The 21,337-nt window shown below is 50.2% G+C and overlaps 1 protein-coding gene across 4 annotated transcripts; it reads left to right on the plus strand.

The window, feature by feature from the left end:
- Positions 1–85: 85 nt before the first annotated feature.
- LMBR1L (limb development membrane protein 1 like) lies at positions 86–20,031 on the plus strand. 4 transcript variants are annotated; one of them, XM_060195416.1, is made up of 18 exons: positions 86–108; positions 254–438; positions 3,108–3,192; positions 4,304–4,337; positions 5,222–5,361; positions 5,514–5,617; positions 6,406–6,529; positions 8,386–8,454; positions 8,575–8,639; positions 8,949–9,021; positions 10,733–10,816; positions 10,916–11,004; positions 13,993–14,070; positions 14,229–14,302; positions 15,401–15,491; positions 15,573–15,639; positions 19,127–19,288; positions 19,446–20,031. In XM_060195416.1, the coding sequence occupies exons 2-18, from the start codon at positions 367–369 to the stop codon at positions 19,511–19,513; spliced, it is 1,479 nt and encodes a 492-aa protein (XP_060051399.1). In that variant the 5' UTR covers positions 86–108; positions 254–366; the 3' UTR covers positions 19,514–20,031. The 4 variants fall into 4 exon arrangements, with proteins under 4 accessions (XP_060051399.1, XP_060051402.1, XP_060051400.1 ...); XM_060195419.1 differs by having other exon boundaries at positions 90–108; positions 10,916–10,992; XM_060195417.1 differs by lacking the exon at positions 86–108 and having other exon boundaries at positions 151–438; positions 19,211–19,288.
- The last annotated feature ends 1,306 nt before the right edge of the window (positions 20,032–21,337 follow it).

A 21,337-nucleotide genomic window follows, 5' to 3' on the forward strand; every position in this document is an offset into this window, starting at 1 on the left:
AGGAAGAAACCCGCCCCCGCCTTGTGTCGTCACGCAGTCGCCCATAAGGTAGAACAGGCCCTCGCGCTTCCTCGCAGCAAGCAGGCGGCGGATATTTGGCGTTGAAACGGGATCGTGCCGGGATCTTAAAGGGGAGGGAGCAGAGAGGGGCCGGAATCCTTTAAGGCGAGGCGCACTCGAGCCTGCCCCTTTAAGGGCGGGGCGTCCGGACGCCTGAATCTGAGCCCCAGATTACCCTGAGTTTCCGTCGCAGGCTGGGAGGAGAGGCTCCCTGACTGGGTCCGGGTGCTCGGCGGCGGCGGCTTCTTCCCCGCTCGTCCTCCCCGGGCCCAGAGACGCCCCTGCCCCAGTCATGCTGAGCAGAGTATGGAAGCAGCTGACTACGAGGTGTTATCCGTGCGAGAGCAGCTCTTCCACGAGCGGGTCCGCGAGTGCATCGTGAGTGCGGAGGAGGGCAGGTCGGGGTCGGACCGGGTGCGACCCCCGGGGCTCTGGGCGCCCTTGGAGCCCTCTGGGACCCGGGGGCAGCGATCCGGGCCGGGGCCGGAGAACCCCGAGACCGGGTCGGTGGGGCGCTGCGCCGTAAACAAAGCCGGTTGGTTTCCGTTCCGCCCCTCCCCCGTCCCTCCGCGCGCCCCCTCGCGGGTCTGGGGCGCGGGCCGCCTGGCGGGAGTGGGGGGCGGCTGATCCCGGTGGGGGCACGACGGCAGCTTTGACAGGGCGAGGCCCCAGTGCGTCCCCCTCACCTCCGAGCCAGCTGGTGTTTGCCGAGGAGGAAGCGTCCAGACACTGAACTCATGTCACCCAGCCCCGCGGAGGTCAGGGGAGGCCGTGACATTGGCAGGTGTCTTGTTTCAGAAGAAAAGGCTTTTGCGAGAGTGGGCCCCTAAATCGTGGAGGAGATGGAGAATCACAAAGATGAAGGTTTCCCCTTCTTCGCTTCTCCTCGTTTTGCTGTTTGTTAGCAACTCAGGCTCCTGGGGTTTGTTTTCCCGCTTGCGAGTTGTGGCCCCAGCTCTGCAGAGGACCCCTGGCTGCCTCGCTCCTCCCCTGCCCTCCCGCCACCTGCAGCAGCAGCAGCGAGACACCTGCAGCAGCAGACACCACAGTGGACCCCCCTCTTCGGGGCCAGGGGCACCCAGGGAAGCTCAGGGGGTCACTCTCAGCATTCTCCTTTCTCAGCTCTCCGGGACTGTCCTCACACCAAATACTGTGGGGAAGGGGGAGAAGGAGGGGGCCGAGCTGGGGCGCACAGGGTTAAGCGCTCCTGGTACCGAGCAAGAACCCTTGGGAGGATCCGCCTTCGGGGTCCCCAGCTCCCCACCTTCAGGGGGGTCGCCCCACACAAGCAGTAAAGAAGGTCCGCAGGTGTCTATCTTCTCCTTCCTTCTCAATTTCTCTGACCTATCAAAAAAGAAAAAATCGTAAAAATGACCACAGGAGCAGTGGATTTGTAGGCGCTGAGCCCCAGTGGTAACTCTGGAGGCAAACAGAAAGAAAAGGGGACGTTGAGAAGAGCGGGAAAGAGAGTTAAGAGAGAGAGTGTGTGTGTCTCCACTTATGGGGTCATCCCTGATTTTTCTCAGGCTAGGGTCTGGGCTTTTAGTCTGCCCTTGGCAGCTTCAGATTGGGGGAGGGATAAGATGAGCCAAGACATAACTAGGTCTGTCTCATCCTTAAGGACTGAAAAAGTGGGGAGTGTGTCAGTTCATGTGTGGGATTCCTTCTGAATGTCCACTTCCAGGAAGCCTTCTGTGAGTGTTCCTTGAGTGGATAGGCCCACGTGGTAAGGTTGAGCATCTGGTTGCGTCTTGCCCAAGCCTGAGACAGTTTAAGGCCAGCGGCCCACATTCCTGAAGAATTCAGAGGCTTGAGACCTTGGACAGAATCAGCTTCCTGGATATCTCCCCCTCCTTTGGTTCCATTAGCTAAGGACATCAGTGCTGGCCAAGGGCATCCTGCAGACCCTTGGTACCTCCCCTACCCAGTACATCCCCAACTGGGGAGAAGGGCCTACCTACCCTCTGCTGGGACTGCATGGAACTCCAACTTAACCTTTTGAGCCCTCCCGTCTTCCTGTCTTCCTGACTATTACGCAAACCCAGGGCAGATCTCTGGCTGTAAAAATCCTGCAGTTGTAATCTCACTGGCTCATTCCACTCTGCTTGCCTTCTGTCAACAGCTGCACCTTCATCTTAGGCCCATGGCTCTCCTTTGCTCTCTGACTTCTGTATGCAGATTCTCTTTGGAGACAGCTCTTCTTGGGGAGTGGAGGACCCATGAGACTGAACCTGCCATCTTGGCTTACTTCAAATGGAATAACTCTTTGCAGTACTCTCTGGCCCTGATTGTGGAGCCAATCTGACCAGTGTGTCTAGCCCTTCTGGGACTAGAATTACTTCCTCTGGAAAGGGTGGGGAGAAGCAAAATAGCTCACTTGGATGGTGCACTGCTTTGCTGTGTGCGTAATTAGGGTCTGTCCTAGCCCTCACCACACTGAAGGAAGTTTTGGTGTTGTGGTCTCTTTCACTCTCTGCCTCTGTGAGGTGGTGGGGATTTTGGCAGGACCAGTGCCAGCTGTAGAAACTGTAGATGTTGGGGCCCAGCTAACGCTCACCTTTAGTGAGAATACCTTAAATGGGGCTTTGGCTTTACCCACAGTAGACCTGACCTTGTATGGCCCCTGAACAGACACAGATGTTCAACTTGGTTAAGTAGGGACTTGACGTCTACATAATCTCTTGTGGAGTTTGGGTCAAGGTGGCAGTGGGGGGCAGGAGTGAGGGGAGACAGAGTGGAGTACCAAGTTAACCTCCTCCCTTTCCCCTCAAACTGGCTTCCCTTCAGGGTTCAGCTGAAGCCTGTTCTAGGTGAGCCCTCCCAGGGCTAGACAGTGCTGTGTTCCCCCCCAGGCACATGGAACAGCCCTTGGCTGGTGCTGCTTAGTGGTCCCTGAGGCTCTGACACTAGGAGGGAGTGTGTGTGGGGTTGGGGGGCTGGAAGTATGGAACTGTGTTTCAGGAACGTGACCCTGCAGATTAACACTGACCACTGCTCAGAGTGACTGGGGCTCAGAGTTTCTCATCCCTGCTCAAACTCTGTCCCAGATCTCAACACTTCTGTTTGCGACACTCTACATCCTCTGCCACATCGCCCTGACACGCTTCAAGAAGCCTGCTGAGTTCACCACAGGTACCTGTGACTTCCTTCCCTTCTGCTCCCCTCTGTTGCCATGGGCGCAGGCTCAGGGGAACCCCCACCTGTGGTGCCTGCCTACAGGGGAAGGAGGGGCTGCTCTGGAGCCTCTGCCTTCCCAGCTCCCTCCCTCCCTGGTGGGGCCAGCTGGTCTAGTGGGACTTGTAGTTGGAAGTGTCTGCAACAGACAGAGCCACTGGGCAAGTGACATGACCTTTCTGACCCTCAGTTTCATCCTCTAGTAAACAGGCCTAGCAGTCTCCCCTGCCCACGGTCACTGTGCAGACCAGCAGAGCTGGCTAGTGTGAGAGCCCTGTGGGAGGCTAGTGTGGGCAGCAGCAGGTGATACGTTATCATGGCCACAGTGTCTCTTTTCTTTCCCTACTTGCTCCCATACCCAGAACCAGAGACCTCCCTGGCCACTGGTGATGGCGGCCATACTAGTGAACCCAGGTGTGCTCTGCTCACACTGGAGCTTTCCTTTCGCATGCATCCTGTGACTTGGCGGGGGGGGGGGGGGGGGGGCGGGGGTCCTTGCTTCTTCAGGGACTGGGGGCTGCTCTGATGATCTTGTCCCGGCCCAGGCCTTTTCTTTCCTCCACGGGGCTTCATGAGCCCCCCTCCCCCACCAAAGGAGGTAATTCCACTGGCAACTTTCTCTGAATTCCACCCCCTTCACTTCCCCTCACTGCACCCAGGCACTGATGGCACCAATATCACAGACTAGTTGTCGTGTGTGTGTGTGTGTGTGTGTGTGTGTGTGTGTGTGTGTGTATGTGTGTGCCCGCACACACACACACACGCCTGTTTTCAATTCACAAAGAGGAACCTGTGATGGAGGGAGAGGAGTGGGGGGATTTCTGGCTTCCTCTGCCTGGGGGAACCACTGATGTATCTCTAAGTCGCCATCTTTCTCAGATATAGATTGTGAGCTTAGTCGTGTCGTGTTGTGACCTCCCCCAGATCCTTCCGTCAAACTCTGCCTCTGTGGGTTCAGGCTATGCTTGGGGTGGGGGGCATGAAGTTGGGCAGGAGGGCTTACTGCGGCGTATGTGTCTCCCAGAGATGTGCACTAATGCCCTGCCTCTTGCCTGTGCCTCTCTCATAGTGGATGATGAAGATGCCACGGTCAACAAGATCGCGTAAGTGCCACTTCCAGAACAGTCAGAGAAGCCTTACAGACAGGGATGGGCAGAGCAGTATGTCACCTGGTGGAGAGAGTTTCTGTCCCATCCAAGGCTCCTTCCGGCTTTACCCCACCCTGGGGACGCTTAGGAAAGCTGCTCTTCCTGTCTCCCTGGTTGGGCCAGGAGCTTCTAGAAGCCTCATAGCCAGGAGCTGCTAGCTGGGATCTGAATCGCCGGAAATGGCTCCAGTTTGGCTTGTCTTCCGGGTCCTCCTTGGATGGAGGGGGACGGAAGTCAGAACCCCTGAAAGGGAGCTTGCTTGGTTCTGAGGGGCTGGCCACTCGCTGACACACACAGAGGAACAGAGATGATTCCTCTGGATCATTGGATTAGAAGGCAACCTCAGCCCTAGATGGGCCAGCTAGATTAAAGTGTCCCTTCCTTTTAGCTGAGGCAGTTCAGGACACAGTGGCTGTGAAGCTGGGTTTCGGCTCTCCTTCCCCCACTTTGTCCGAGTGCCTTTGCTCAGGGCATAGCAGTATGGGGTGACCTTGCTCTTATCTGGACTGAAGAAAGAGCGGTCAGGCCCCTTACTGTGGCACGGTGCCTAGCACACCCTACGGGCGTATATGGGAGGATACCATTGCTGGGCACAGTCTGGGCAAGTGACCAGATTTCCATGAATGTGCAAGGTGTACCCATTCCAGCATCAAAGCTTTGCTGGAGAAAAGGACGGGGGGGGGGGGGCAGTGGTTGAATTTTCAGCAGGATGACTACTCCCACACATACACCTGCCACCGTTCTAAGAGAAGTCACAGGTAGCCACGGGGATGGGTGGGCCTTGCTGAGTGCGGGGAAGTGAGCGTCAGGCTAGGTGAGGGCTCTCCTCCCCTGCCTAGGCTGGAGCTGTGCACCTTCACCCTGGCTGTCGCCCTGGGCGCCGTCCTGCTCCTGCCCTTCTCCATCATCAGCAATGAGGTGCTGCTCTCACTGCCCAACAGCTACTACATCCAGTGGCTCAACGGCTCCCTCATCCATGGTAAGCGGGGACGGGGGCAGATGGGCAGGCAGAGGCAGGCAGCCCTGGGCTAATCAGCCGTAAGCCTCGTCCTCTGCCCTCCACGCTAGGCAGAGTATTCCTGGGGGGGGGGGGGGTCCCTCACTATCTGTTTTTCTTTTCCCCTGCTCTAGGCCTCTGGAACCTCGTTTTTCTCTTCTCCAACCTCTCCCTCATCTTCCTCATGCCATTTGCATACTTCTTCACTGAGTCCGAGGGTTTTGCAGGCTCGAGAAAGGTGAGTAGAGGCTCTGTCAAGCAATCTAGGCAGGATTCAGGCCCATGCAGTTTATTTAAGTGAAGAGCGACCATAATGGTAATGCAGTTTGGGGGACCAGCAAGGAGCTTGAGGTGCCAGTGACAGCAGGAAGCTATTACCAGCCAGCTCTAGGCCTGTGGGAGCAAAGTGGAGAAGGCCTGTGGGGTCCGCTGATGACTGACTGACTGTATGTGTGTGTCGGGGGAAGGGGTTTCAGCAGAGCTATTGTCTGATGATTGCAGCCACTGCCAAAACGGGTGTCATTTTGATACTGTGTGAGAAAACAGGAAAAATACCTTCTTTTTAATTTTTTTTTATTATCTTTATTTATCGGATAGAGGCAGCCATAAGTTGAGAGGGAAAGGGGTGATAGAGAGAGAGAGACCTGCAACACTGCCTCACCACTCGTGAAGCTTTCCACCTGCAGGTGGGGACCAGGGACTCGAACCTGGGTCCTTGTGCACTGTAACATGTGCACTCAACCAGGTGCGCCACCACCCGGCCCCAGGGAAAATACCTTCTACACCCACTGGGCAAGTAGAACAGGAAGGAAAAGGAGAACAGCTGCAGTTGCAGACCCTGGTGCGTCTCCCAGGCCAAGACTAAGATGGGGCACTGGCTGTAGACCAGGGATATCAGGCATTGGAAGTGATCCCAGACTGCTGGGCTGAATGACTTGCAATAAGCGAGGAGACCCCCCCCCCCCAGTTTAGACCTCTGGCTGCCATCTTCTCTCTTGCCCACTCACTTCATGCCTACTCCTGCAGGGTGTTCTGGGCCGAGTCTACGAGACGGTGGTGATGCTGGTCCTCCTAACCCTGCTCGTACTGGGCATGGTGTGGGTGGCTTCAGCGATCGTGGACAACAAGGCTAGCCGGGAATCCCTCTACGGTGAGAATGCCAGACTTGTCCCGCCCCCACCAGACTCAGTGGGTCTTCTGCAAGGTGATCTCTCTCTGCTCAGAACCACTGTCCCTCTAAGATGGAAATTAGAACCTTGTCCGTTAGACTGAAGATTCTGGGCTTCAGATCAAATCCATCTGAAGAGATAGATGTTCCATTGAGCCCATGGCTGTGATTAAAAACGTTTTATGAGGGGTCAGGCAGTAGCACGCCTGGTTAAGTACACACATTACAATGCACAAGGACCCAGGTTCAAGCCCCTGGTCCCCACCTGCAGGGGGAAAGCTTCACAAGTGAAGTAGGGCTGCAGGTGTCTCTTTGCCTCTTCATCACCCCTTCTCATCTCAACTTCTGTTTCTATCTAAATAAATAATGTTTTATGAAATAATTTCAGACTCACTGAAGTTGTGAGGTTTCACATTAATATCCAGATTTATTTATTTTTGTATGTGTTTATTAATGTGAGAGATAAGAAGGGAGAAAACCAGAATATCACTCTGTTACATGTTTGTTTTTATAAAGCTTTTTTTTTCTTTATTTGGTAGGACAGAGAGAAATTGAGAGCAGAGGAGGAGGTAGAGAGAGAGAGACAGAGGGAGCTCTAGTGCTTGCTTCACCTCTCAGGAAGCTTCTTCCCTGCAGATGGGGAGCAAGGGCTCAAACCTGAGTCCTGGCACACAGTAATGTGTGTGCTTAACCAGGTGTGCCATTGCCCAGTCCGCACTCCGGCACATGTGATGGCACAGGACCTCATGCTTGAGCGTCCAGTATAATATCCACTGTACCACCTTCCAGGTCACAATATCCAGGTTTCTTTTCTTTATTTATTTTTTAACCAGAACACTGTTCAGTTCTGGCTTATGGTTATGTGGGGGATTGAACCTGAGACATTGGAGTCTCAGGCATGAGAGTCTGTTTGCATAACTATTATGCTATCTACCCTCCGCCCAATATCCAGATTTCTGACTTTGCTTGATAAGATTAAAGATCTTTCCACCTGCAGGGGGGTTGCTTCACAAGCATTGAAGCAGGTCTGCAGGTGTCTGTCTTTCTCTCCTCCTCTCTGTCTTCCCCTCCTCTCTCAATTTCTCTCTGTCCTATCCAACAACAGCAGTGACAACAATAACAATAAATACAACAACATGGACAACAAAATTAGAAAAAAAGTTTGTTAAAAATAATAGTGGTCCAGGAGTTGGCACAGTGGCTAAGGCACTAGACTCTCAAGCTGTGAGGTCCCAAGTTCTATCCCTGGCAGCACAAGTACCAGAGTGATGTCTGGTTCTTTCTCTCTCTCTTATCTTTCTCATTAATAAATAAAATCTTTAAAAATTAATAATAAAAATAATAATGTGGTCTGGGAGGTGGCGCAGTGATAAAGCTTTGGACTCTCAAGCATGAATTCCTGAGTTTGATCCCCAGCAGCACATGTGCCAGAGTGATGTCTGGTTCTTTCTCCCTCCTCCTATCTTTCTCATAAATAAACAAAATCTTTAATAATAATAATATTAAAAAAAAGATCTGGCCATGTGGCTAGGTAGTTTAAACTTCTAGGCATTTAAACTTCTTGTGGTCCGGGAGGTGGTGCATGAGGTCCTCAGTTCAATCCCTGGCAGCACATGTACCAGAGTGATGTCTGGTTCTTTCTCGCTCTCCTCCTTTTTCTCATACGTGAATAAATAAAATTTTTAAAAAATTGCTAGTATAAGGTCCTGAGTTCAGTCCCCAATATCACATGTACTGAGAGTGATATTCTGGCTTTCTCTCTAATTAATAAATATATATTTTTTTAAATCAGCCCAGGAGGTGGGTGAATATAATGTATCTCTTTTTCCCTCCCTTAGACTTCTGGGAGTACTACTTGCCCTACCTCTACTCCTGTATCTCCTTCCTCGGGGTCTTGCTGCTCCTGGGTGAGTGTTCAGAGTCCTAGAGGGAATGGGTAAGCTCCTGGGGCCAGAGTAGTGAACATGGAGGGCTGGGCAGGGAAATGATGGGAGAGTCTGGCAGGTAACTGGCTCCTGTCCCCACAGTGTGCACTCCACTAGGCCTCGCCCGCATGTTCTCCGTCACTGGGAAGCTGCTGGTGAAACCCCGGGTATGTAGTCCTCCTTGCCCTTTGCTCCTGCAGGGAGAACTTCTTCCAAAGCTGGAGCCAAACAGTGAAGCGGTCGTGCTTGTGCTGCGCACACCATCTAGGGTTCCAAAGCTCTCATACGAGGCGTCACCAGCCTCTAGAGCTGGTCACCAGACAGGGCAGGACTTGAGGCTCTGGGAGGGACTGGGTGGCGTTGCTGGCCACACCGTGGCCAATATGAATGGCATATGGAGGTCTGGGATGAGCAGAATTTCCCTGGGACTCTTGGGATGAGGGAGATGCTGAAGACTTCCTTTCTCCTGGTCCTAGGTGCTAGAAGATCTGGAGGAGCAGCTGTATTGCTCAGCTTTTGAAGAGGCAGCTTTGACCCGCAGGATTTGCAGTAAGTTGACTTTTTCTTTTCTTTTTTTTTAATATTTATTTATTTATTGGATAGACACAGCCAGAAATTGAGAGGAAAGGGAGTGATAGACAGGGAGAGAGACAGAGAGACACCTGCAACCCTGCTTTACCACTCTAAAAGCTTTCCCCCTGCAGGTGGGGACCGGGGACTCGAACCTGGGTCCTTACGCACTGTAACATGTGTGCTCAACCAGGTGCACCACCACCCGGCCCCAGACTTTTTCTTTTTTTTAACGTCCACTTGGGCTACTATCACTGGTACTTAAGTGTCTGCACTAGAAATCCACTGCTTCCGGCAGCCTTTTTTTTTTTTTTTTTTTTACCAGAGCACTGGATTGAACCTGGGATTTTGGAGCCTCAGGCATGAGAGTCTCTTTGCATAATGATTATGCCATACCCCTGTCCCTTTCTATTTTTACTAGAAAGGACAGAGAGAACGAAAAGGGGAGGAGAAAATAGGGAAAGTGAGAGACACCTGCAGACCTGCTTCACCACTGGTGACACCTTGCAGGTGGGGAGCGGGCTGATCCTGCATATGGGATCATGTGCACTTTACCAGGTGTGCCACCTTCTGGACCCCAACTTTTTTTTTTAATCTTTATTTATTTGATAGAGACACTCAGAAATTGAGAAGGGAGAGACAGAGAAGGAGACAGACACCTGCAGCACTGCTTCATCATTTGTGAAGCTTTCCCCCTGCAGGTGGGGACCAGGGGCTTGAACACAGGTCTTTGCACATTGTAACGTTCACTCAACCAGGTGTGCCACCACCTGGCCACAACTTTTTTTTTTTTAACTTTAATTTGTTAGGACCTAGAGAAGTTGAGAGGAGGGAGAGAGACAAAGAAGCCTACAGCACGGTTTCACTGTGAAGTTTTCCTCCTGCAGATGAGGACTGGGGAGCTTGAACCCGAGTCCTTGCACATGATAACATGTGCTTACTAGGAGGGACACCACCTGGCCCTGAGTTGAACTTTTGTTTTTAAAGATTTACTCACTTGGGGGCTGGGTGGTAGCTCAGTGGGTTAAGCACACATGGCGCAAAGTGCAAGGACCAGCGTAAGGATCCACCTGCAGGGGGTTGCTTCATAGGCGGTGAAGAAGGTCTGCAGGTATCTTTCTCTCCTCTCTCTGTCTTCCCCTCCTCTCTCCATTTCTCTCCGTCTTATCCAACAACGATGACAATGGTAATACCAAGCCTCGGTAATAACCCTGGAGACAAAAATAAATAAAATAAAATAAAAACATTTACTCATTTTATTAATGGGAAGGAGAACCAGAGTAGCACTCTGGCACATGCCTTGCAGAAGAACAAACTTGGGGCTTTGTGCCTGAGCATCCAGGACTCCTGTATGCCTCCCCCTGGCCTGTGAGTTGTACTTTTTTTGTTGTTGTTATTATTGCTGTCGTTGTTGGATAGGACAGAGAGAAATGGAGAGAGGAGGGGAAGACAGAGAGGGGGAGAGAAAGATAGACACCTGCAGCCCTGCTTCACCTCTTGTGAAGCGACCCCCATGTAGGTGGGGAGCCGAGGGCTCGAACCAGGATCCTTCCTCAGGTCCATGTGCACTTAACCCACTGTGCTACCGCCCGACGCCCCAAAGAAGTGGTACTTCTTTCCAGATGGGAGGGTGGGTGTGACTTGGCAATGGCTGCAGAACTGAGGGCAGCACCATCTTCTCTGCCCGCAGATCCCACCTCCTGCTGGCTGCATTTGGACATGGAGCTGCTGCACAGACAGGTCCTGGCTCTGCAGACACAGAGGGTCCTGTTGGGTATGTGCATGGAAAGGGATGGGGGCTCCTGGGCGTCCAAAAGAAGCAGAACGAAGCTCCTGGTTGCAGCCATTGCTAACAGCTTCCATCTCTGCACAGAGAAACGAAGGAAAGCGTCAGCCTGGCAGCGGAACCTGGGCTACCCCCTGGCCATGCTGTGCTTGCTGGTGCTGACGGTGCGTGCTCCAGTATGTATGTATGCGTGCATGTGTGTATGTGTGTATGTATGTATGTATGTGTGTATGTGTGTGTGTGTGTGTGTGTGTGTGTGTGTGTGTGTGTGTGTGTGTGTGTGTGCGCTTTGAATAGAGACAGAGAAATTGAAAAGGAAGGGAAGATAGAGTGGGAGAAAGAGAGATACCTGCAGCCCTGCTTCACCACTCCTAGCCCTCCTCCTTAAAGATTTATGTATTCATGTTAGAAAGGGGGCGGGAAGAGAACCAAAGCATCACATCGGCATATATGATGCCGGGGGTCAATCTCGTGACTTTATGCTTGTGGATCCAACACTGTCCCATGCCACCTCCCTTGCCTCCTTTTTATTTTATCAATTTTTAATTTTTTTAAATTATCTTTATTTATTTGGTAGAGACAGCCAGAAATCAAGAGGGTAGGGGAGATAGCGAGGGAGAGAGAAAGAGAGACACCTGCAGCCCTGCTTCACCACTTGTGAAGCTTTCCCCCTACAGGTGGGGACGGGGCTCGAATCTGGGTCCTTTAGCACTGGAACATGTGGGGTGCTCAACCAGGTGCGTCACCACCCAACCCCCATGCCCACTTTTTTTTCTTTCTTTATTTATTTAAGTATTTATTCCATTTTGTTGCCCTTGTTGTTTTATTATTGTAGTTATTATTGTTATTATTGATGTTGTTGTTGGATAGGACAGAAATGGAGAGAGGAGGGGAAGACAGAGGGGGAGAGAAAGACAGACACCTGCAGACCTGCTTCACCGCCTGTGAAGCGACTCCCCTGCAGGTGGGGAGCCAGGGCTTGAACCTGGGATCCTGATGCTGGTTCTTGTGCTTTGCGCCACCTGCGCTTAACCCTCTGTGCTACCGCCCGACTCCCCCCACTTTTTATTAATTATTATTAATGCTAATTGTGGGCAGGGGAAATGGCATAATGGCTGTGCAAAAAAAGACTTTTCATGCCTGAACCTCTGAGATCCCAGGCTTAATCCCCTGCACCACCAAAAGCCAGAAATGTGTTGTGCTCTGGTAAAAAAGGTATATGTATTAATGGATATATATGTATATACTTTTTTTTCTTGAGTGCTGCTCATCTCTGGCATATGGTGGTGCTGGGGAATAAACCTTTGGGACCTTAGAGTCTCAAGCATGAAAACTTTTTTTTTGTAGTGGTCCAGGAGGTGATACAATAATAAAGCTTTGGACTCTCAAGCATGAGGTCCTGAGTTCGATCCCTGGCAGCACATGTGCCAGAGTGATGTCTGGCTCTTTCTCTGTCCTCCTATCTTTCTCATTAATAAATCAATAAAATCTTTAAAAAATAAAAACAACCCTTTTTGAATAATCATTATACTGTCTCCCCAGAACTAATTTATTATTTTTTAAATATTTATTTTTGGTTCAGGCCTGGTGGGAATCAACCTGAAACCCACCAATGAGAAGTAAATGTAACTTCCTGCCCTCCGCGTGGCCTCGGTCTCATTCTTTGGATATATTTGAGCTGTAACACTGAGAGCTGTGTTAGATTGTTTTCTGTCCATAACAGTTAGACTTGTTACTTATTTCTTGTGTGCACACCAGAGCAACTGTTTTATTCCACAGTCCTATTTATCCAAGTAAAACATTTGGCACAGAAGATGCACACTGTCCTGCCCTTTGCCTTTTCATTTAATATGTATACTTTGTATATAATGTTGATACATAATAAATATTTATAATAGAAAAATAAAGCCTTGGCAGGGGGAAAAAGAAAAATTTATTTTCAACCTCTGAGGTAATAGGTTTTGGACTCAAGCATGAGATCCCAAATTCAATTCCTGGCATCATGTGTGTTACTGGTGCTCTGGTTCGCCCCCCCTCCTCTCCCTATTAATAAGTAAGTCTTAGGGTGGGGGTAGGAAGCATAATGGTTATGCAAAGAGGCTCTCATGCCTGAGGCTCTGAAGTCCCAGGTTCAATCCCCCACACCACCATAAGCTCTGGTAAAATAAATAAAAATATGGGGGGGGGGGAGCAGGCAGTAGTGCAGCGGGTTAAGCGCATATGACGCAAAGCACAAGGACCAGCATAAGGATCCCAGTTTCAGCCTCCAGCTCCCCACCTGCAAGGGGGGTCGCTTAACCAGTGGTGAAGCAGGTCTGCAGGTGTCTGTCTTTCTCTCCCCTTCTCTGTCTTCCCCTCCTCTCTCCATTTCTCTCTGTCCTATCCAACAACAGCAATAACAACAACAAAATAGAAAAAATGGCCTCCAGGAGCAGTGGATTTATAGTACAGGCACCGAGCCCCAGCTATAACCCTGGAGGCAAAAAAAAAAAAAAGTAAATCTTAATTTTTTAAAAATATTTTATTTTATTTTATTTATTTATTCCCTTTTGTTGCCCTTATTGTTTTATTGTTGTAGTTATTATTGTTGTTGTCGTTGTTGTTGACTAGGACAGAGAGAGATGGAGAGAGGAGGGGAAGACAGAGAGGAGGAGAGAAAGATAGACACCTGCAGATCTGCTTCACCACCTGTGAAGCGACTCCCCTGCAGGTGGGGAGCCGGGGTTCGAACCGGGATCCTTATGCCGGTCCTTGTGCTTTGCGCCACCTGCGCTTAACCCGCTGCGCTACAGCCCGACTCCCAATTTTTTTTTTTTTTAATTATTTGAGCTGAGGAGATGGCATAATGAAAAAGACTTTCATGTCTGAGGTACTTCAAGTCCCAAATTCAGTCCCTACTACTACCTACCGTGGTGCTCTGCTGGGTGAGCAGTCTCCTAGTCCCACAGTCTTTTTTTCTGTTTGGTCTTTTTATAGTCCTTCCAACCAGGGACATTGTATCTTATAGTACCCTCAGAGGTGCTCTGTGGCTAGCCACAGCCATGAGGAGGACCCACACAACTGATCTGCAAATGAAAATACTGAACTATAGTGTCTGCTCATTATGGACTCTGGACCAGCTGTGGGCCAGGACAGGGATGAGTGTGTGACCTTGCCTCCCCCAGGGCCTGTCTGTGCTCATCGTGGCCATTCACATCCTGGAGCTTCTCATCGATGAGGCTGCCATGCCCCGGGGCATGCAGGTAAGGGGAAAGGCTATCTTCCTTCTTCCTACTGTCTGGACTGTGTGTCTGTGCTTAACAAGACTGGGGTTCAGAGCTGTGCCCAGAGGGGCAGCTAGGTGCTGAGTAAGCTGTTGGGATGGCACACTCTGCCCACCGTGACCCACTCTTCCCCTCAGGACCCCTCCCTGGGCCAGGCCTCCTTCTCCAAGCTGGGCTCCTTTGGTGCCGTCATTCAGGTCATACTCATCTTGTATCCTTCTGGAAACTCAGAGTTGCCTCTGTCTCCTCTGCGACTGTGGACAGAGCTTCAGTGGGAGTGATGGGGAAGGCACTAGTCTTCTCCACCTCTGGATTCAAAAGGAAGGAAAGAGGGAGTCGGGTGATAGCGCAGTGGGTTAGGCGCACGTGGTATGAAACAAGGACCGGCGTAAAGATCCCAGTTCGAGCCCCCGGCTCCCCACCTGCAGGGGAGTCGCTTCACAGGCGGTGAAGCAGGTCTGTAGGTATCTCTCTCTCTCTCTCCCCTTCTCTGTCTTCCCCTCTTCTCTCCATTTCTCTGTCCTATCCAACAACAGCGACATCAATAACAACAACAATAACTACAGCAACAATGAATAACAAGGGCAACAAAAGGGAAAATAAATATAAAAAAAATTTTTTTTAAAGGAAGGAAAGGGCTTGGTTTGGAGGTTGGGCTTGGGGGCCTGAAATAGCTCAATGGGTAGGGTAACTGCCTTGCCACACACATGGCCCAAATTTGAGTCCTGGTTTCAAATGGTAGTGCCACAGCTCTGAGGATCTCTCTCTCTCTCTCTCTCTCTCTCTCTCTCTCTCTCTCTGCTGGTGGCTGCTGTGAGGGCTCTCTCCCTCTATGTTCTCTCTGACTGAAAAGGCAGCCAGCCCTACAGTGGCAAAATTGTGCATGGATGAGGCTCCAGTTCATTGAAAGACAAAAAAACAGGTGCCTGACAGTGGTACACAAGGACCTGGATTTTTTTTGTTTTGATTCCAGAGTTACTGCTGGGTCTTGGAGGCCATATTTTTCCATTTTGTATTGGGTAAGACAGAGAAATTGAAAGAAGGGGTGAGAAAGATAAACACCTGCAGACCTGCTTCACTGCTTGTGAAGTGACAACCTTGCAGGTGGGGAACCGGGAGCTCAAACCAGTATCCTTGCACGTGTCCTTGTACTATGTGTGATTAACCCAGTGCGCTACCGCATGGCCCCCCAAAAATATTTTTAAAATAACAAAGAACCCCTTTGGCTGCTTGGGTAGAGGCTCTTCCCCTTTGAGACAAGGCAGTCTTCCGTCCTGTGAGTTGGCCAGTTCTTCCCTAACTGTGGCAGCTACCTGATGGTATCTTCAGTCGTGGGGTTCTACAGTTCACCACTCTTCAGAGGCCTGCGGCCCAGATGGCAGGACACAGCCATGACACAGGTACACAGGGAAGCCTTTCAGGGCCGTGCATGGGTGCCTCTGCTTTGCTACCTCACCTCTGCTTTTCTTACTCCCTCTCAGATAATCGGGAACTGTGTCTGTCTCTTGGTCCTAAGCTCTGCACTTCCAGTCTTCTCTAGAACCCTAGGTAAGTAAGTAGCAAACGGAGGATAGGTGGGGGGATTGGAATTGCCTTTTGCTGCGTATCTGCTGGTGCTAAGCTAGCACTTGACATCCATACTTCCTGTGACTCCTGCGGCTCCTATTCAGTACCACAGCAGGAAGGGAGATAGCTCACCTGATGGAGGTGTATCTGCTGTGTTTGAGGTTTTGGGTTCAAGTCTTGGCATTCTAGACTGGTCGGTCATAGTACTGCTCATGCATGAGGCTCTGAGTCCGTTCACTGGCACCACACACAGTACAGAACAGGATCTGCAATCATCCCCGTTAAACAGATGGAGAAACTGAGGCCTGTACTAAACTTCAAAGTAACATCACTTCAAGAAGCAGATTTTTTCAGTAGCCACAACATCTCACTCATTCTCCTTTGCTTACATCTTTTTTTTTTTTTTTTGAAACACAACTTTGTTAGAAATGGGCGGGATAAAAAAAAATCTTTTGGGGGGAGTCGGGCAGTAGCACAGTGGATTAAGCACATGTGGCGCGAAGCACAAGGACCAGCGTAAGGATCGCGGTTCAAGGCCCCGGCTCCCCACCTGCAGGGGAGTTACTTCACTGGGGGTAAAGCAGGTCTGCAGGTGTCTATCTTTCTCTCCCCGTCTCTGTCTTCCCCTCCTCTCTCCATTTCTCTCTGTCCCATTAAAAAAAGAGAGAGAGGAAATAAATCTTTTTTTGGGGGGGTCAATGACATAGCAAGTAGAATTATTTTCATTTACTATTATTATTATATTTTAAATGGAGATATGCTCAGCTCTGGCTTGTGGTGCCAGAAATTTCACCTGGGACCTAGCATCCTCAAGCATGAAAGTATTTTGCATAACTATTTTTTAAGTTTTAGTTTAGGTTTTATATATATATATATATATATATATATATATTCATTCCCTTTTGTTGCCCTTGTTTTATTGTTGTTATTGATGTCGTTGGATAGGACAGAGAGAAATGGGGGGGGAGACAGAGAAGGGAGAGAAAGACACCTGCAGACCTGCTTCACTGTTTGTGAAGTAACTTCCCTGCAAGTGGGGAGCCCGGGGCTAGAACTGGGATCCTTATGCCAGTCCTTGAGCTTTGTGCCACATGCGCTTAACCCGCTGTGCTATTACCCGACTCCTTTTTTTTTTTTTTAAGATTTTTTAAAAATACTTATTTGCTTTTTTTTTGTTGCCCTTGTTTTTATTGTTGTTGTAGTTGTTGTTGTTATTGATGTCGTTGTTGGATAGGACAGAGAGAAATGGAGAGAGGAAGGGAAGACAGAGAGGGAAAGAGAAAGACACCTGCAGACTTGTTTCACCGCCTGTGAAGCAGCTCCTCTGCAGGTGGGGAGCCGGGGGTTCGAACCGGGATCCTTACGCTGGTCCTTGCACTTCTTGCCATGCACAGTTAACCTGGTGCGTTACCACCCGACCCTCATTTTATTTTATTTTATTTTAAAGACATGTATGCGGGGGTAAATGGCATAATGGTTATGCAAACAGACTGTCAAGCCTGAGTCTCCAAAGTCCCAGGTTCAGTCCCCTGCACCACCATAAACCAGAGCTGATCAGTGCTCTGGTTAAGAAAAAAGAAAGAAAAAAGACATTTATTAATTAGAGAGAGAGAACTAGGTTGTTAATCTGGCACATGCAATGCTTAAGATTGAACTGAGGACCTTATACTTAGGAGTCCAACACTTTGTCCATTGTGCCATCTTCAGGGCCACTCTAGCTGCTTCCTAACTTCATGCTCTCTGCTTTATCATTTGTACTTATGCTACGAGAACTTTGTAGATAAATTAAGACTTGTGCGTTTGTGAATTATATCCTCTGATAGATTCAGATGATATTTTTTTAATTTAATTTTTATTTTATTTTTTTTTTACCAGCACTGTTCAGCTCTGGCTTAAGGGATAGAACCTGGGATTTTTGAAGCAGTTCCAAAATTTTTATTTATTATAATAATAATATGCGCATCTAGGGAGAGATCACAGGTGACAGAGAAAGGGGTACCAGGAGAGGTGGAGTAATACAGGCACCAAGCTAACTTGATGCCAGGTGATAAGAGTGCCCACCTTAGCAACACATGGCAATGCCAGAGTATTGGGTCATAAGACAGATGTTGGAGCAGTGCTGTCATGTCTCTTTCTCTTAAATAAGATGAGAAAAAAAGTAGGTTAGGGAATTGGGATTGTGCACTACTAATACTAGAATATGAACAGGGGAGTCATAAAGAAAGTGATCACTCAGTGCATAAAGTGGTCCTTCATGTGTGAAGACCTGAGTTCTGCCCCCATGGCCACATGGGGACACCATGGACAGCACCAGGGGATGCTTAGGAACGGTGGAGTGGTGTTTTGGTCTCTCTAAAAGTACAGACTAAAGGCCTCAACACTGTAGCTCACTGCAAGATCCTGGACTCATTCCCAGCACTGGGGGAAAAAATGGGGTGGGATAGGGTTGGAGAGGTGGAAAACTCAGTGTTTATAATGGTGCCTAGACCATTAAACTGTGTGTGTGTGTGTGTGTGTGTGTGTGTGTGTGTATGCCATTTTCTCCACTTCATGAAGTTAAAAGTATCTGGAACCAGGGCCAGGTGGTGGCGCTCCTGGTTGAGCACATGTTACAGTGCGCGCGCACGCGCGCACACACACACACACACACACACACACACACACACAAGGACTCAGGTTCAAGGCCCTATTCCTCACCTGTAGGAGGAAAGCTTTGCAAGTGGTGAAGCAGTGCTGCAGGTGTCTCTCTCTCTCTCCCTCTCTGCCTTCCCCTTCCTCTTAATTTCTGATTGTCTCTGTCCAATAAATAAAGATAATTTTAAAAATGTTTTTTAAAAGAGGGGGGGAGTCAGGCAGTAGCACAGCAGGTTAAGCACAGGTGGCACGAAGCACAAGGCAAAAGGATCCTGGTTCGAGCCCCCGGCTCCCCCACCTGCAGGGGATTTGCTTCACAGGTGATGAAGCAGGTCTGCAGGTATCTTATCTTTCTCTCCCCCTCTGTATCTTCCCCATCTCTCTCCATTTCTCTCTGTCCTATCCAACAATGACATCAATAACAACAATAAAAATATATACTTAAAAAAGTATCTTGAAGCAACTCCAGTTCACACAGCTAGAATGTGGATATGAACCAAAGCAGTCTGGTCAGCTCCTAGCCTCCACGCTGTTCTGCTTCTTGAGATGCTTATAGCTGGCCCAGGCGACTCCTTGGGACACCAGCAGGGGCCCGCTGGGAAGAAGTTAACCCTGGAAGGGAAGTTGGAGCAGGCCTGATTGCTGACACTTTCTTCAGAAGCACCAGCTGCCTCTCAGCTAGAGTTTGGGAACTGGAATAATTCTTCATACTGGAGAGAGAGCAACCTATCCATTGCAGTGTAAAGATGTGGCCACCAGGAGGCAGCAGAAAGCTGGGCTGTGAGCACAGGAGGGGCTGGGAAGCCCACCTTTCATCCTGGCCTTTGTACTACAGGACTTACACGTTTTGATCTGCTGGGTGACTTTGGACGCTTCAACTGGCTGGGCAACTTCTACATTGTATTCCTCTACAATGCAGCCTTCGCAAGCCTCACCACTCTCTGTCTGGTGAAGACCTTCACCGCAGCCGTGCGGGCAGAGCTGATCCGGGCCTTTGGTAAGAGGTTGTGGGGTGGTGGTGTGAGGTGCCTTGTGGAGCAGCAGTCCTCCCAACAGGAGAGTGGGCGTGCTCCGGTCCTGCCACTGGGTTGACTTCTCTCTGAAGACTGTGCCTATGCTCACACCGCCACCCCTGCCCCTTCCTTCTCCTCCAGGACTGGACAGATTGCCACTGCCTGTTTCCGGTTTCCCCCGGGCATCTAGGAAGTCCCAGCACCAGTGATCTCCAGCTGGGGGGTGGGAGGGAGCAAACTGGACACTGCCATCTGCTGCGCGGCCCTGGATGGGGCGCCCGAGGGTGGGCAGCCCTCAGGACCTGGAATATGAGTGAGTAGGTGGCAGAGGGAAACTGAGCCGTCTGCACTGTTGCATAATCTGAGCCAGAGTTTGGGACCAGGCCCCCCTGCTTTTCCAGACTGAACTGTGGGCCTTAGCATGGGGTGGGGCTGGGGCTGCCTCCTGGTCCCAAATCCTTTTACACATCAATCTGCCTCACTGCTATTCAGGGCCATGCCCTAAGCCATGTTTACATGATTTGATGTGCAATAGGGTGGGGTGGGGGCAGGGGAGGGTCTGAGCCTGGGGCTGACTTGGGAGGCAGATTGTCTCCTGGCCTCTGGCCCAGCGGAGCCTAAGCACTGTGTTATCCTGGAGGGTTTCGGACCACGGGAGCGACGAGGGCATGGGGAGAAGGAGACCACAACCATCAGCAATAAACTTGATCCCAGGGTTTGCACTGTGTTGTATGTGTGTATGTATTTATTTATTTATGACTCGGTTTGACCAGAGCACTGCTTAGCTCTGGTTTATGGTAGTGCCAGAGATTGAATCTGGGATTTTGGAGCCTGAAGCATGAAAATCTTTTTTTTTTTTTTTAATAACCACTGTGCTGTCTCTCTGACTATGCATTGTATTATTTTTAAAAAGCCAACTTCCTGTGTCAAACAGCTTTTCTCCCAACAGTCTTGAGGACCAACAGAGAGAAACTGCATCACCACCCCCATCCTCATGCTTGATGTCCTTTGAGGACTTTGGCCTTGTGTTTGGCCATACAGCTGGGTAGTGGGAGGCTCTGTCTTCCTTACCCTGACAGAGCTGGCTGATCCCCTCCCTCACTCTTCTTACAGCCATGGCCTTGTTTCTGTGCCTTGGTTGCTGGGGGTGGGTGATAGAGGGGAAACTTGCCTGCACACACCCTCAACCCTGCCCTCCCTGGTTTGGCTGTTGAGTCCAGAGTGTCAGTGGCTGACAAGCAGTTGTGATTCCTACCAGAGAAGACCCTGACTCCACCTTTCTGCAGGCTGTCATTGCCTTGAATACTCTGCACCTGCTCTCCACGTTTGGGGAAGAGGCAAAGCTGCTGAGGGTTAGACAGGCTGCACACCGCTCAGCTTCCAGGGCCACTGTTTGTGCCTTCTGCTAGGAACTGCAAGTGGCAGTCAGGGATCTTGAGGAAAAAATACATTTTACTGACCCTACACAAGGTATGTCAGTTGAGCTGATACAGAACACACAGAAAGTGCAGATTTCACAAAGACTGGCCATGCACCTTAGGATAAGCCAGAGCACTGTTCAGCTCAGCTCTTCACTAGTCGTGGGGACACAAGACAAGCAAGTTTATGTAAACCTGAGCAGAGCTCTGGTTAAAAAAATCACTTTCTCTAATAAACCTTCCCACATGTCCTGATGGCAACCCCATTTCCTTGGAACCATTAAGGGTTTTGTTTTTACCAGAGCATTGCTCTTCTCTGGCTAATGGTGAAGGCTGGGGGAGGAATTCATCCTGGGACTTTGCAACCTCAAGCATGTAAGTCTTTTGGCATAATCATCCTATCTCCCCCCCATCAAGCCTTTGAGAGGAAAGGAACTGTTGGGTGTCCGGCAAGGACCAGATGTGACAAGCTCTTGAAGTGCCAGACCAGACTTAAAATTTTGAAACCTGACTGGGGAAGTTCCAAGCAGACCACTGCAAGTTAGACTCTGGTGGCCATCCCTCCTAAGGGCCCCACTTCCTGCGTTGGGAGGGTATGGAGGCCCACGGAGAAGA

This window comes from Erinaceus europaeus, chromosome 7 (assembly GCF_950295315.1).
Source record: "Erinaceus europaeus chromosome 7, mEriEur2.1, whole genome shotgun sequence".
NCBI lineage: Eukaryota > Metazoa > Chordata > Mammalia > Eulipotyphla > Erinaceidae > Erinaceus > Erinaceus europaeus.